Here is a 15,475-nt window from a genome sequence, read left to right on the forward strand (position 1 = left end):
CCCAACTTTTTTGGAGTGTGTTTGTTTATATTTAACAAACTGAATTAGGCTCTGTGTTGAAAACACTGAAAATCTGTTCTTTGTCCTTTTGTCTGTTAAATAAAGGTTCAAGTGAATTAACAAATGACGTTTCAGTTTTTTTAGTTTTTATTATAGTGTCCCAACTTTTTTGAAATGTAATTTGTAATGGATTCTGTGAAATGTTCTACACCACCTAATTCTACACCGAACAAAGGAAATGTTTTATTTCCAGAAAAGCCACAATAAAATGATAAAAGAATTCATCTTTATACTTTAATCATTCAGTCACAGAAAAAGAAGAGTTCCAGAAACAGGGCGTCTATAAACTTTAGACTCCAGAATATAAAATCAGAATCAGATGCTTTAACAGAAAACCAATCGTTTTAGGTCTCGGGTGGTTGTCGTATCATTTTGGCATCAAACCGCTTCACAGTTTCACAGTTTTGTTTCCACTGAGGTGGGTAACACCGTCGCCTCACAGTGGAAAGGTCCTGGGTTCGATTCCCAGGTGGAGAGCTCCGAGTCCTTTCTGTGGGAACTGGAGATACAAAATTGGCTAGACTGATGAATCATGGGTAACCAGTAATCGGCTGTCCTGCCATGAATGGAACCAAAGTGGGAAACATCACCTTCAAATCCTAATAAATAAATAAACTAATAAATAAATAAATAATAAATAAATAAATAAACTAATAAACTAATAAATAAATAAACTATTAAACTAATAAATAAATAAATAAATAAATAAACTAATAAATAAACAATAAATAAATAATAAATAAATGTCTTCATATCTCATCACTGCCTGTTACTTCATCCTCCAGTTCTTTCTTTTAACTTATTTTAAATCCTAGTTCTACACTTCAGTCCTCTAGTTCTACATCTCTAGTCCTCTAGTTCTAGATTCTAGTCCTTTAGGTCTAGTTCTAGACTAAAAGTTCTAGATTTTAGTCGTCTAGTTCTACATTTCAGTCTTTTGGTTCTACATTTCAGTCCTCTAGTTCTAGATTAAAAGTTCTAGATTTTAGTCGTCTAGTTCTACATCTCTAGTCCTTTAATTCTAGTTCCAGACTAAAAGTTCTAGATTTTAGTCCTTTGGTTGTATAATTCTAGTCCTCTAGTTCTAGATTTTAGTCCTCTAGTTGTATAATTCTAGCTCTAGACTAAAAGTTCTATATCTTAGTCCTCTAGTTCTACATTTCTAGTCCTCTAGTTTTATATTTGTAGTTCTTCATTTTCTCTAGTTCTTTATTTCTTGTCCTCTATTTTTAATTCTAGACTAAACGTTCTAGATCTTAGTCCTCTAGTATTACATGTTTACACTGTCTTTCGTAACTGGTCGACGTGAACTGGTTCTAAATAAAAAAAACTTTTGTGTTTTTGTGTTTGTGTTTAATTTCTACAGCTGAAGTTTCACCTGCATGAGTCTCGGTTCCTTTAGTTCTTCAGTTCTCTAGTTTTACATGTTTTAGGTTCTAGTCTCCAAGTTCTCATGTTTAGATCTGATATAGAAACAGTATTTAAAAACACTCGTGATTATTAAATAATTTAATAAACAAAAAAAGAAACAAATAAATACAGAACAGAGCGTCTCTGTGCCCGCTCATATCCCAGAGGTCCTATCAGGGCACTGTGTACCACAACACACACTTTAATGTCCTCGGTGTCTCCTCAGTGTGTCCGGGTTATTTTGTCCTGGTTATCTGAATGACTTCTGTACAGGTTGTTGAGTTTTAATCTCCGTTTTTTGTCTCTTGGTTTAAAAATCACACATATTTACACACCTGAACTCACAGCGAGTGTCCAGATATTTCTGAACTCATCTCAATGTCTCTTAAACTCCATATAGAAGAAGAGATCACATGACCTGAAGGTCCGAGTTCTGCTTATGTGTGTGTTGTTGATTCTCTTTCATCACGTCACGTCTCCTCGGTTTTATCTTTTTCCTTCATCTTCTCGTGTCTCGTGTCTGGACGTCTCTTTCACCTTTCGTCTCCACACTTCTTTTCTTTTGTACGTTTTTGTCTGTCTTTTTCTGTTTGTCCATTTCTGTTTCATGACTCATTTTACTGTCTTTTTATCTTTGTGTCTTCAGATGTCTGACTTCTGTCTCTTTAGGATTCTTTTTTCTTTCTGACTCTTTGATCTCATCGTCTCCTGGTTTGCAAATTGTCTCTTTCTGTTTTGAAGTGTCCTGCTCTGCCTCATGTCTCTTTTTGTCTTTTTATGTACTACTCTGCTTCACCTCTTTGTCCCTTTTTGTGTCCTGCATCATGTCTTTGGCTATTTTTGTGTCTTACTCTGCTTTACCTCTTTTTCTCTTTTTGTGTCCTGCCTCATGTCTTTCTGTCTTTATGTGTCTTCCTTTGCCTCGTGCCTCCTTTTCTCTTTGTCTTTTCGTCTTGCTCTGCCTCTGCCTCTCTTTTTGGGTTCTCCCCTGCCTCGTGTCTCTTTCTGTGTTTTCGTGTCCTGCTCCTCCTCATGTCTTTCTCTTTTTGTGTCCTGCTCCTCATGTCTCCTTGTTTCTTTCTGTCTTTATTTGCCTTGTGCCTCTTTTTCTCTTTCTGTCTGTGTCCTGCTCTGCCTCATCTCTTTGGCTCTTTTGTGTCTTCCTTTGCGTTGTGCCTCTTTTTCTCTTTCTATTTATCTTGCTTTGCCTCATGTCTTTTTGTGTCTCTTTTTGTGTCCTGCTCTGCCTCATGTTTCTTTGTCTCTGTCTTTTTGTATCTTACTCCTCCTCACGCTTCTTTGACTCATTCTGAATTTTGTGTCTTGTCCTGCCTCGTGCCTCTTTTTCTCTTTCTGACTTTTTATGTCCTGTTCTGCCTTCTGCCTCGTGTTTCTTTGTCTCTGTTGTTTTGTGTCCTGCTCTGCCTCATGTTTCTTTGTCTCTGTTGTTTTGTGTCCTGCTCTGCCTCATGTCTTTATGTGTCCTGTCCTGCCTCATGTTTCTTTGTCTCTGTTGTTTTGTGTCCTGCTCTGCCTCATGTCTTCTGTCTTTATGTGTCCTGTCCTGCCTCATGTTTCTTTGTCTCTGTGTATTTTATTTCTTCTCATGCCTCTTTGACTCTTTCTGTATTTACGTGTCCTGCTCTGCCTCATGTCCCTTTGTCTCTTTTTGTGTCCTGTCCCACCTCATGTTTGTTTGTCTCTTGTCTTTTTGTATCTTACTTCTTCTCCTCTTTCTGTATTTACGTGTCCTGCTCTGCCTCGTGCCTCTTTTTCTCTTTCTGTCTATTTGTTTTTCCTTTACCTCATGTCTCTTAATGTATTTCTGTGTCCTGCTTTACCTCATGTTTCTTTGTCTCTGTCTTTTTATATCTTACTCCTCCTCGTGTCTCTTTCTGTCTGTTTTGTCTACCTCTGCCTCGTGCCTTTGGTCTTTCTATTTGTCTCGCATTCCCTCGTGTCTCTTTGTTTCTCATTTCAGTTTTATTATGCGCCTTGTTTATTATTTTCTATACCTAAACAATTCCTCTATATTTTTGTGTTGTCCTTTTGTCCTGTTCTGTCTCTTGTTGATTTCTTTTGTCCCTTTTTTTTTGTCTTTTTCCAGTTGTTTGTCCCTGTGGTTGTATTTCTGTTCTTTTTGTCTTTATGACTCTCTCTCTTATTTAGTCTTTGTCTCTGTACATAGTTTTTATTTCTTTATGTCTGTCTCTATATACTTTCTGTCTTTTTCTGTACCCTGTTCCTGTCTGTCCCAGTTATTCTATATTTTATTTTTATCTCCGTCTTTCTTTTTGAGGTCTTTCTGAATCTTTAAGAAGCTTTTCTGTTCACTTCGTATATTATTAAACTTCATTCTAAAATGTTCGTCTCTTCATGTCTCCTTTTACTTTCATCTGTTTCTGCCCACTTCTCTTTTTAGTGGTTCTTTTCTATTTCTTGTCTCATTTCTCTCACGTCTTGTCTTTCTTTTTAACACCAATTCTCCCTGTTTCTCTTTTTTGTCTCGTTCTGTCTCATTTTGTCCCTTTCTTTATCCGTGTGTCTGTTTTTATTTAATGAACAAAGTCTTTTCCACTTCCGTCTCATTACAGGAAAATAAAATCATATTTTTGAGCTCGTTCTCACCCTGTCTGTCTCGTTCTGTCTCGTTTGATGTCTCGTCGTTCTATCCTGAGCTGGACGTTTCCGTCTCCTGCTGTTTCTCGGTTTATGAGTTCAGCAGTTTGTCTGCCTCGGGGTATGTGGGATATTTCACCGTCTCGATTTTCTCCTTGACCTTGTAGGACGGGTAGAGGCCGGTGTGGCCCAGCCTGCGGTTCAGTCCTTTGGAGTAGCCGTCCCAGTGGTTCCCGGCCACACCGATGACGTCCCCGGGTTCCAGGGGAACGTCGTCCGGCGTGCGAGCCTGGTGGGGGTAGATGGCGATCTGGTTGTGTGCGTTCTGTCCTCCAAAGTAGTAAATATCGTCCAGGGAGTAGAAGTACGAGGAAGCGTCTGGGTGGAGAGTCTGCATGATCTCGTAGGCCACTCGGCACACCTGGTTCACACGGAGAAACAGGTAAAGCATTTTAACCTCTGTACATGTGAAGGAGGTGTGGCCTCTGTACCTGTCCAGGTATAGAAGGCGTGGCCTCTGTACCTATCCTGTAAAGGAGGCGTGGCCTCCGTACCTGTCCTGGGAAGGAGGCGTGGCCTCTACACATGCAACCTTCTGTAAAACGGGTGTGTCCTCTGTACAGGTCAGTGTGCGTGTGTGTGCATGTGTGTACCTGTGAGGAGAAGGTGCAGACCAGATAGTCAATGTGTGTGTGTGTAAGTGTGTGTGTGGTTGTGTGTGTGTGTGTGTGTGTACCTGTGAGAAGGTGTGTGTGTGTGTGTGTGTGTGTGTGTGTGTGTGTGTACCTGTGAGGAGAAGGTGCAGACTAGATAGTCGGTCTGGGACAGGAAGTGGACGTCCAGTATGACGCCCTTCAGCGAGTTCTCCGTGTAGCGGTTGTGGATTCCTGCTGACCGTGAGACGGCGTTATCACTGATGAACTCGTACCCGGGGTACCTGAGAACCACACACCACAGAGTACCCATCAGCCCCGGCGGCAACACCACTGACATCATCCCGGGTGGAACACTGTACTCACTTGCTCTTGGCCTCTTGTAACAGAGAGGGGTCGTCGGTTGCCAGATATACTCTCTTCTTATCCACCTGCTTGCGCTGGGACATGAGCTGGAACTGCTCCTCCACGTGCACCATGTACTCCTCTATGGGGTGAAACGCCGCCTCCGTGCCCACCTTATCCGTCCGCCTCACGTGAACCCTGCCAACACACACACACACGCGCACACACACACACACACACACACACACACACACACGCACACACACACACACACACAGCATGAGGTGCCACAGTGCCACCCTGAAATTATTCATCCAGGTTTTATTAGTCTGAATACCTGGCAACCCGACATTCTCCAAACATAAAGTCCTGATGAATTAAATGAGGTAATAAACTGGTGTAATTAATCAGGAGGGTAAAAGTGATTCATGTAAATAATCCAGCTGCTCCGCCCTCGAGTTTAACGCCCCGAGGAGACGAGGAAATGAGCCAGAGAGCATCAGCGCAGCACCGTTACCCTTCAGCGGGGGTTAAACGTGTCCTCCCGAAACCTCAGAGTCCTGAAGAACCGCGCCTGTGTTACCCATGGCAACGTGAAGAGGACGGGCGTGTCCACCGACGACCAATCAGATTATTATTTACATTCTTCTGTTAAACACCCTACACAGACTCCTTCTGCATCGTCATCTTCATTATAATATCATCTTCATCCTTGACACCTTCAGCATCTTTATCATCATCATAGTTGTAAACATCGTCTTCATCATCAGCGTCATCATCTTTATCATCATCATAACAGTCGTCAACATCATCGTCTTTATCTTTATCATCATCAATGCCAGCATTTTTATTAACTTCATCAGCATCATCTTCGTCATCCATATCATCATCACCACTGTCGTTATTATCATCATCTTCATCGTCGTCAACATCATCATTGTCATCATCAGCATCATCTTCATCATTATCATCTTTATTATCATCATCAATGTCAGCATTTTCATTATCTTCATCATCTTCAATCTTACTTGTCATCAGCATCATCATCGTCTTTATCATCATCAATATCATCTTCATCATCATCACTGTCATTATCATCATCTTCATCGTTGTCAACATCATCATTGTCATCATCAGCATCATCTTCATTATCAGCTTCGTCTTTGTAATCATCATCATCGTCTTCATAATTATCCGCTTCGTCATCTTTTTCATTATTGTCATCATCTTTATAATCATCTTCATCGTCATCTTCATCTTCACTTTCATCTTCATCATCCTAATAATTATTATCATCGTCATCATCGTTTTCATCAGTCATTATCATCTTCATTGTCGGTTACTATCGTCATCTGCATCACCATCATCGTCGTATCATCATCATCTTTATTGTCATCATCGTCATCGTCATCATCGTCATCTTTATTGTCATCATCGTCATCTTCATCTTCACCATCACTATCATCATCATTTTTATCTCCTTCAACATTGTTATTGCCATCATTATCATCAGCTTCATCATCATGTAATCATTGTCATCTTTGTCATCGTCGTCATCTTCTTTATCTTCATCATCATTGTCATCACCTTAATCATCATTGCCATCATCATCATCATCATCTTCATCATCATCATCATCATCATCATCATTATCACCACTGTTATCCTTATCATCATCATTGTCTTTTTCATTATCGTCACCATCATGATTGAGCAGCACGGTGGCTCGGTGGGAAGCACTGTCGCCTCACACCAAGAAGGTCCTGGGTTCGAACCCCAGACGAGGTGGTCCGGGTCCTTTCTGTGTGGAGTTTGCATGTTCTCCCCGTGTCTGCGTGGGTTTCCTCCGGGTGCTCCGGTTTCCTCCAACAGTCTATAGTCATGCAAGTGAGGTGAACTGGAGACACTAAATTGTCCAGGACTGTGTTCGATATAACCTTGTGAACTGATGAACTGGTGTAATGAGTAACTACTGTTCCTGTCATGAATGTAACCAAAGTGTAAAACATGACGTTAAAATCCTAATAAACACCATCATGATTATTATCTTCATCATCGTGATGATTCTGCACCCTGAAACCAGCTTACGCCTTTAGCTCCCAGATCTGAAACGTCTGGAACTTTTTTGTACGTCTCATAGACTCAGATTAGAAGCTGCTGTAGATTCTTTAATCTTAAAAAAAGTATTGGAGTCTTGGAGTATAAAGTATGAGAGAAACAGAAGTGGAAGAGCACTGACCCGATGATCGGGTGTTCGAATCCCAGCTTGACGGCGGCCTCCTGCATTTCCTTCTCCAGCCATGGCTGAGGACGCACGAGGTACCTGACAAACTGGGACACCCACCAGACGGAGGGATCGCCGTGCAGCCTCTGAAGTCGGGGCGCCAGATCCTCGGGAATTGCCAGGGGCAGGTAGGGGGGTCGGGGGTGCAGACTGTCCACGATGGGCAGCTCCACCACCTGGACGTCGCCATCATGCTCCTCACCTAACAGAGAAAGTGGACAGGAATATATATATATATATTTATAGTATGGCTAAAAGTATGTGGACACCTGACCAAGCTTCCAAAATCGAATCCCAAAACCATGATTATACATGTGGAGGTGCTGTTTCTGGTCTCCACCTTTCTGGAAAGGCCCTTTTTAGGAGTGTGCCTACTGGAATTTGGACCTTGCTTAGTGTGCACAGTCATGCCAAAAACAGAAATGACCTTCCCCAAACTATTGCTGCAAAGTTAAATGCACATAACTGGTAGTCTGGTAAGGCTAATAATTGAAAGAACGCTTTCTGACCCAATCAGAGCTTCTGATTGTAATTGTTAGTAAGAAATGCTGTTATTTGCATTTATTCAGTTTGCGTCACACAGATGACGTGGTAATGAAACGCTCGATCGGCTTTCTAACGACTTCCTGTTTTACTTCACGACCGGGAAAAGTTTGGAGGTTTTTAATTATAAGCACATTTACAAAATAACGGATTCTATTCCTAATGGGACACACGCTTATAAATGTAATAGCATCTGGAAGAACAGAAGCTAAGGTAAGCAGCGGTTATGATTGTTTTTGCTGTGTTTGGGATTTTGGCCGCTGTGCCGTAATTTGTAATGAAAACAAAATGTCAGTTGAAGCTTTTAACTGGAACCTTCTTGTTACAGAAATTACATTCATTTACACAATGAGGAGGAAAGTAAAGGCACGAAGTAAAACGGCTAAATACACTCGCTAATCTGTTGTTGTTTTTATCTGAATTTACAGATTATTTCTTTATTTCTACGCTACATTTAAAATATATGTTTTGTGTTTATTATAATAACTCTTGACTTGACTCGGACTCTAGCCTAGACTCTTGACTCGACTCGAACTCTAGCCTAAAGACTCGTGACTTAACTCGGACTCTAGTCTAAAGACTCGTGACTTGACTCGGACTCTAGCCTAAAGACTCGTGACTTGACTCAGACTCTAGTCTAAAGACTCGTGACTTGACTCAGACTCTACTCTAAAGACTCGTGACTTGAATCAGACTCTAGACTAAAGACTCATGACTTGACTTGGACTCTAGCCTAAAGACTCGTGACTTGACTCAGACTCTAGTCTAAAGACTCGTGACTTGACTCAGACTCTAGCCTAAAGACTTGTGACTTGACTCGGACTCTAGCCTAAAGACTCGTGACTTGACTTGGACTCTAACCTAGACTTTTGACTTGACTCGGACTCTAGTCTAAAGACTCGTGACTTGAATCAGACTCTAGACTAAAGACTCATGACATGACTTGGACTCTAGTCTAAAGACTCGTGACTTGACTCGAAATCTAGCCTAAAGACTCGTGACTTGACTCGGACTCGGTATTTTGTGACTTGTGAACATCTCTGGTGTGTGTGAACAGAAAAGCTGCTGGATTTGTGATCGATCACCCTGTGCTCAGCGGTGTGTAACCTGAACAGTCTTCGCTCCGGGTCTCATCTGCATACGCACAGTCAGCTGTACAGCGCCGAATTAATCATGCGTCCTCTCCTACACCCGGCGGGGGTTTACAACCCACGTGCTCAAAGCATGCTGGGAAATCCTCACAAGAGTGTTTAAGCCCGGGTGAAGATGAAGCCCGGGCCAGTGATAGCTCAGTGGTTAAGGTACTGGACTAGTAAACAGAAGGTTGCCGGTTCAAGCCCCGCCACCACCAAGTTGCCACTGTTGGGTCCCTGAGCAAGGCCCTTAACCCTCAATTGCTCATCGTGTTCAGCTCATTGTGTAAGTCGTTTTGGATAAAAGCGTCTGCTAAATGCTGAAAATGTAAATGTGAAGACCCACCCTGCTGCCAACTGCCTTCCTGATCAGCTGCCTCAGTAGAGAAGATCTAATCAGACGTGGAGCTCATGAGGCGGATTATTTAGACGCTCTATTTGCACCACTGCAGTTTTAGCTTGCTAAGCTAACACAGTTAGCCTCACGCGGCACAACCCGCTAGCTCCGTGTACCAAAAATGCTTAAACTGTCTCTGATGAGCCTAAACTTACAAATAAACGACACTCGTATAATGACACCTTTATACAGATTAAACATCAATGAGAATTTATTTACATTATAATGTGAAAGGAACTCCGTTGGTTGCTCCGTGTTATATTCGTCCGCCACGTTTGTCGTTGTTCGTGAGGAAAGTCGTGCCGCACTGAATGCTGGGATTGATGCACTTCAGCGCTGAAAAGGCGTCGGACGCTCCCTCGTCATTCAGTCAGATCAGCAATCAAAATTAAGGAGCCTCAGTAGGAGCATTTTAAGGGATCTGAGGATTTAGACACGCCCTCTTCTCGGGAGTGTAGGATGATGGGAGATGCGTCTGTGTTGAGAGAGCGCTAGACCCTGTGTCTCCTAAGAACCTGCCGGAGGTTCCTGGCTCGTCCCTCCTCGTACGCTGCCTGTGACCCCACTCGCTGGTGAACCACGTGAAGCATTAGGAACCTCCAACCGATCAACATCTAACAGATCTAATAGATCTAACAGATCCCTCATGATCACGTCCACCAAACAGGCATCACAATCTACATTTTTGGGAGGTGGGTAAAAAAGGGAAAGGGGCGGATGAGGGGGGGTCGGTTCTGTTTTGGTTGATTTTTGTATCATTTCTATATTTTCCTTCTATATTGAATATATTTATCAACCGACTCCTTGGCATTTCAATTCCAGTTCCAATTTCCTTCAACAACACCCTCGCCGGACGGAAACGGCCGCAGGCTGGCACACGCCGCCTCCGACTCCTCTACATCAGTCCGTGTCGGACTCCTAAATGTACAAGGGAACCCAAAGGAACCCCCGCCCCCCCCTCCAAAGATTAACGATCATTCTGGAACATTAAAGCTTGTAAGACCAGAAAAAATGCTAACTGAACCACAAGAGCGCCACCAAGGGTCAAAACTGGGCACCAGTCAGGACATTTAGCATCACAGGGTGCCAGTCTGTTTGTCACAAGGGGGCAATATAGAGCACCCAGGAGAACCGGGACGCCCCTTCTAATTATTGAACGTGTGTTTCAGCCTCAACGGTTGCCAACAGGTGTCATATAGAGGAAATCACATGCTTCTGACATCACAGCAACAGTTTAGGGAAGGTCCTTTAATGTTCCAGCTTAATTGCACACCCAAAAACACCCAACAGTTCTGGATTGAACTGGAACTCCAACATCAGCGCCCAGCCCTTCAAATCAGCTCTTTTGACTAAACGTGCACAAATTCCCACAGACGTACTTCAAAATCTTGTGAGAAGCTTCTCAGAGGTCGCTGTGTTGTAACAGGGACGTCCGACAAGCTTGTGGTCAGGTGTCCGAATACTTTTGACCCTACAGTGCATCACCCCATCCAGGATGATGTGGTTACTACAGATGAATAAATGAATGAATGAATGAATGAGAGGAGAACGGAGCACCCACAAAGCAGAACAGCAGTTCCGATGCGTCTCAATCAAACGCCAGCAAACACAATCGTCCCAGCAGCACTGCCAAGTCTCTACTGAGCATGCTCAGAACCTCCAGCGCACACAGCATTAAATATTAAAGAGTAAAAACGATTCCTCTCTCCCGCCGTCGCTTTAACGAGAACGTCTGACAGCCACGCTTTTACCCCCACGCCGCCGGCCCAAGTGTTTCACGAGTATCTGAGTGCTGAACAAGCAAGAGCGGTTCTACTTCCTCCCAGTTTAGTCATATCCAATTCCCTGATTGCATTTCGCTCTCGCTCTACTGTTGCAGACCTCCAGTCCTAAAAAAGGAGGGTCATGACTAACACACACCCCCTCCGACACGTGTGCATTAGTGACCGCTTCTTTTCACCTGCACCAGATGGGTTCATACGGAGATCCGTATAGCGCATGGAGAGTCACTCAACCGCACATAAATAAACATGCAAACATTTTCACTAGTCAGTAAGATTTAGAGCAGATGAGTGTTCGTTAGATTCAGTTTGATCGTCTTTAGTTCTTTGTTTGGCACCACAGCCATTGATTTTTTTGTTTTATTTGGCACCACCTCTACTGACGTGGTTTCTTTATTTGGCATCACTTGTTCTTCTTTTATTTGGCATCACCCTAGATTGACTTGATTTCTTTCATTTGGTACCATCTAGATTATCTTCGCTCCTTTATTTGGCACCACCACCAATAAATTTGGTTTCTTTTATTTGGTACCACCTTGATGGACTTGTTTCTTTTACTTGGCACCACAGCTATTGGCTTTTTATGTTTTATTTGGCACCACCCTAGACTGACTTGATTTATTTATCTGGTACCAACACCAATAAGTTTGGTTTCCTTATTTGGCACCACCTAGATTATCTTGGTTTCATTGTCTGGCACCACCACCAATACATTTGCTTCTTTTATTTGGCACCACAGCTATTTACTTTTTTTTGTACCACCTTTATTGACTTGGATTTATTTACTTGGCACCACCCTAGACTGACCTGGTTTCTGTCATTGGCACCACTTTTGATTTTCACCACCTCTACTGACTTGGTTTCTTTTATTTGGCACTACAGCTATTGACTTTTTTGTCTTTTATTTGGCACTACAGCTATTGACTTTTTTGTCTTTTATTTGGCACCACTTGGATTTATTTACTTGGCACCGCCATAGACTGACTTGATTTATTTATCTGGCACCACCACCATTAGGTTTGGTTTCCTTATTTGGCACCACCTAGATTATCTTGGTTCCTTTATTTGGCACCTCCATTAAATTTGGTTTCTTTTATCTGGTACCAGCCCTCTATTGACTTGGTTTCTATATTTGGCACCACCACCATTAAATTTGGTTTCCTTATTTGGTACCACCTAGATTATCTTGGTTTCATTGTTTGGCACCACCTCTATTGACTTGGTTTCTTTATCTGGCACCACTTTTTATTTGACACACTTCTATTGACTTGGTTCCTTTATTTGGCACCACGACCAATAAATTTGGTTTCTTTTATTTGGTACCACCTTGACTGACTTGTTTCTTTTATTTGGTACCACCCCTCTATTGACTTGGTTTCTATATTTGGCACCACCACCATTAAGTTTGGTTTCCTAATTTGGCACCACCTAGATTATCTTGGTTTCTTTGATTTATTTGGCACTGCCCCTCTATTGACATGGTTTCTTTTCTTGGCATCACCTTGATGGACATGGCTTCTTTATATGGCACCACATTTGTTGCCTATATTTCCATCACCAATGAGCTTACAATGAGGTTAATAAGAGCACAAGTTTCCACAGACACACTCCAAAATCTTGTGAAAAGCCTTAACAAATGGACTTGTGGACTTTATGCTGGTCAGGGTCACAGTGGGTACAGTCACACAGCCCAGACAGGACATGCAGGCAATCACGTCTGCATGTAGATGTTTAACCGGCTGATAGAAGCTCAGAAGATTCGAACCCTGGATCCCAGCGGTAGTGGGTTAGCGTGAGCAAAGTGGAAGGTGGCGTAGGTGGCACACAGGGGTAACCCTACAGACCTGGGTTCAGTCATTACCTCCAGTCATTGTTGATGAGTAATGTGTACAGCTTTCCTCTGGACACTCCAGTTTCCATTCGCCTCCCAAAAACGCATCCAGAACCCCCCACCAAAATAAAATAGCTCCTCACCCGTCCAGTGCCCGGTGGAGGTTCCGGTGCGGTCAGTGCAGGTGTCACTCAGCGGTCTGAACACCGTCTCCCAGCCGTTGTTAGCGTAGCGCCAGCTGTGGGACTCGAGGATCAGGGTTCGTTCCGTACCGTACGCGATCATGAAGCAGTAAACCACGTGGTGCAGCTGGCATCCGTACCCGCAGCCCTTATTAATGTTACACACCAGCTTCCTCGCCCTGCTGCAGTCCGCGGGGTTCTGGGTAAAAAAAACAAATCAATGAGTCATTTAAAACACGATATAATGATCATCGGTTCAAATCCCAACAGATAATACAAGTGTGATGAAGGAAAACGTCACTCAGTAAAAGAGACACAATCGTTTAATCAACTTTAAATGAAATTAATTACTGATTACGCACAAACATGTTGAAATTAAAGAGATAAAAAGCAAAATATAAAAGTGAAAATAAAGAAGTGAGACTTCATGACTTGATTAAAGAGGAATTAAACGTATTAAACGTATCAGTAAACATTAAATCAACACGATGGAGCAGAAACACAAATCAGCATGTCAGAGCGACTGTGTTCACTTTATTCATCCAGTAAACGTTTCATTTCATAAAGACACATTCAGCACATCTGCACGATTTAGATTATAAACAAAACATCTGTAAACACGGCATCAGGCCTCAGTCTCTCACTGCAGTCACAACATGAGGAGTTATGTAATGATCAGAAGTAATGATCAGAGGCTGTAAAGAGAAAAAAACTACACAATACTGGATAAATAAATAGATGGATGTATAAACTGGTAGATGGATGAATAGATGAATAGATTTATGGATGGATGAAAAGATGGATGGACAAATTAATGGATGGATAGATTAAACAAGAGACAAAAATTATGGAGGAATGAATGAACAAATTGAGGGATAAGTTGATAGACAGATGAACAAAGTGATGGATGGATGGATGACTAGACTGATGGATGGATATGTAAACTGGTAGATGGATAATTAGATAAATACATTTATGAATGGATGAATAAACAATTTGATTACTTTATTTCTTGACTTTCCCTCTGGGATTAATAAGTGATCTATCTATCTAAACTGATGCCTATATAGTGGATAAAATAATCGGTGGATGGACGAACAAATTGAGAGATGATAAACAAATTAATGGATGTATGGATGAATAAACTGGTAGATGGATGAATAACCTGATGTATAGATGAATAAACTGATAGATGGATATATAAACTGGTAGATGGATGAATAGATGAATACATTTATGGATGGATAGAAGGTTGAATGAATAAACTGATTAATTAATGAATGAATGGATTAAAAGATAAAGAGATGAACAAATTGAGGGATGAATGATGGATGGACAAATTATTGGAAATATGGATGAATTATGGATGGATAGGTGTAATAATTAAATAATTAATTAAATAAGATCATTAAAATTAAGGATGGATGGATGAAAAATTTGAGAGATGATGAATGGATGAATAAATTACTGGAGGATGAAGAGTGTGATGGACGAATAGATAAACTGGTAGATGGATGAATTAACTGATGGAAGATGGATGGATGAACAGATAGATTAAAAAGAAACAAATATTGAGGATGGATGGATAAACAATTTAAGGGATGAATTGATGAATAGATGGATGAATAAATTGATGGAGAATGAACAGCGTGATGAATAGATAAATGAACTGATGGATGAAAAGATGGATGGACACATGAATGGATACATGGATGTATGTATAGATGGGTGAATACATGAATGCATAGATGCATGAATGCATAAAAAGAGACAAAGATTAAGGATGGATGAAAAAAATTGAGATGATGAATGAATGATGGATGGATAGATTAAAAAAGACACAAAGATTAAGGATGGATGGATGAACAGCATGATGCAGGGACAGATAAACTGGTAGATCAATGAATGGATGAATAAACTGATGGATGGACAAATTAAGGAATACATGGATGTATGTATAAGTGGATGAATAAACAAATGGATGATTGGGTGGATAAATTAAAAAGTTAAAGTTAACAAAGATTAGTGGATGATCAAATTAAGAGATGATAAATGATGGGTGAATGATGGATGGATGATGGATTAAAAAAGAGACAAAAAATTAAGGATGGATGAACAAAAGGGATGGATTGATGAATAAATTGATGGATGGATGAACAGCGTGATGCAGGGATAGATAAACTGGTAAACTGATGAATGAACCTCAGCAGATCCGTGAGAAGGAGGAGGCGGATGAA

At 41.5% G+C, this 15,475-nt stretch overlaps 1 protein-coding gene across 1 annotated transcript in view; it reads right to left on the minus strand.

Annotated features, from left to right (window-relative positions):
• Nucleotides 1-280: 280 nt before the first annotated feature.
• fut8b (fucosyltransferase 8b (alpha (1,6) fucosyltransferase)) overlaps nucleotides 281-15,475 on the minus strand; it is a 22,093-nt gene continuing 6,898 nt past the window's right edge. Inside the window, exons 5-9 of the mRNA XM_063001698.1 lie at nucleotides 13,200-13,437; nucleotides 7,327-7,573; nucleotides 5,109-5,285; nucleotides 4,876-5,026; nucleotides 281-4,510 (exon numbers count right to left, since the gene is read on the minus strand). Of these exons, the coding sequence (XP_062857768.1) occupies nucleotides 4,181-4,510; nucleotides 4,876-5,026; nucleotides 5,109-5,285; nucleotides 7,327-7,573; nucleotides 13,200-13,437 (1,143 nt within the window). The 3' untranslated portion in view covers nucleotides 281-4,180. The remainder of the gene's footprint in view (nucleotides 4,511-4,875; nucleotides 5,027-5,108; nucleotides 5,286-7,326; nucleotides 7,574-13,199; nucleotides 13,438-15,475) is intronic.

This window comes from Trichomycterus rosablanca, chromosome 9, assembly GCF_030014385.1.
Source record: "Trichomycterus rosablanca isolate fTriRos1 chromosome 9, fTriRos1.hap1, whole genome shotgun sequence".
NCBI lineage: Eukaryota > Metazoa > Chordata > Actinopteri > Siluriformes > Trichomycteridae > Trichomycterus > Trichomycterus rosablanca.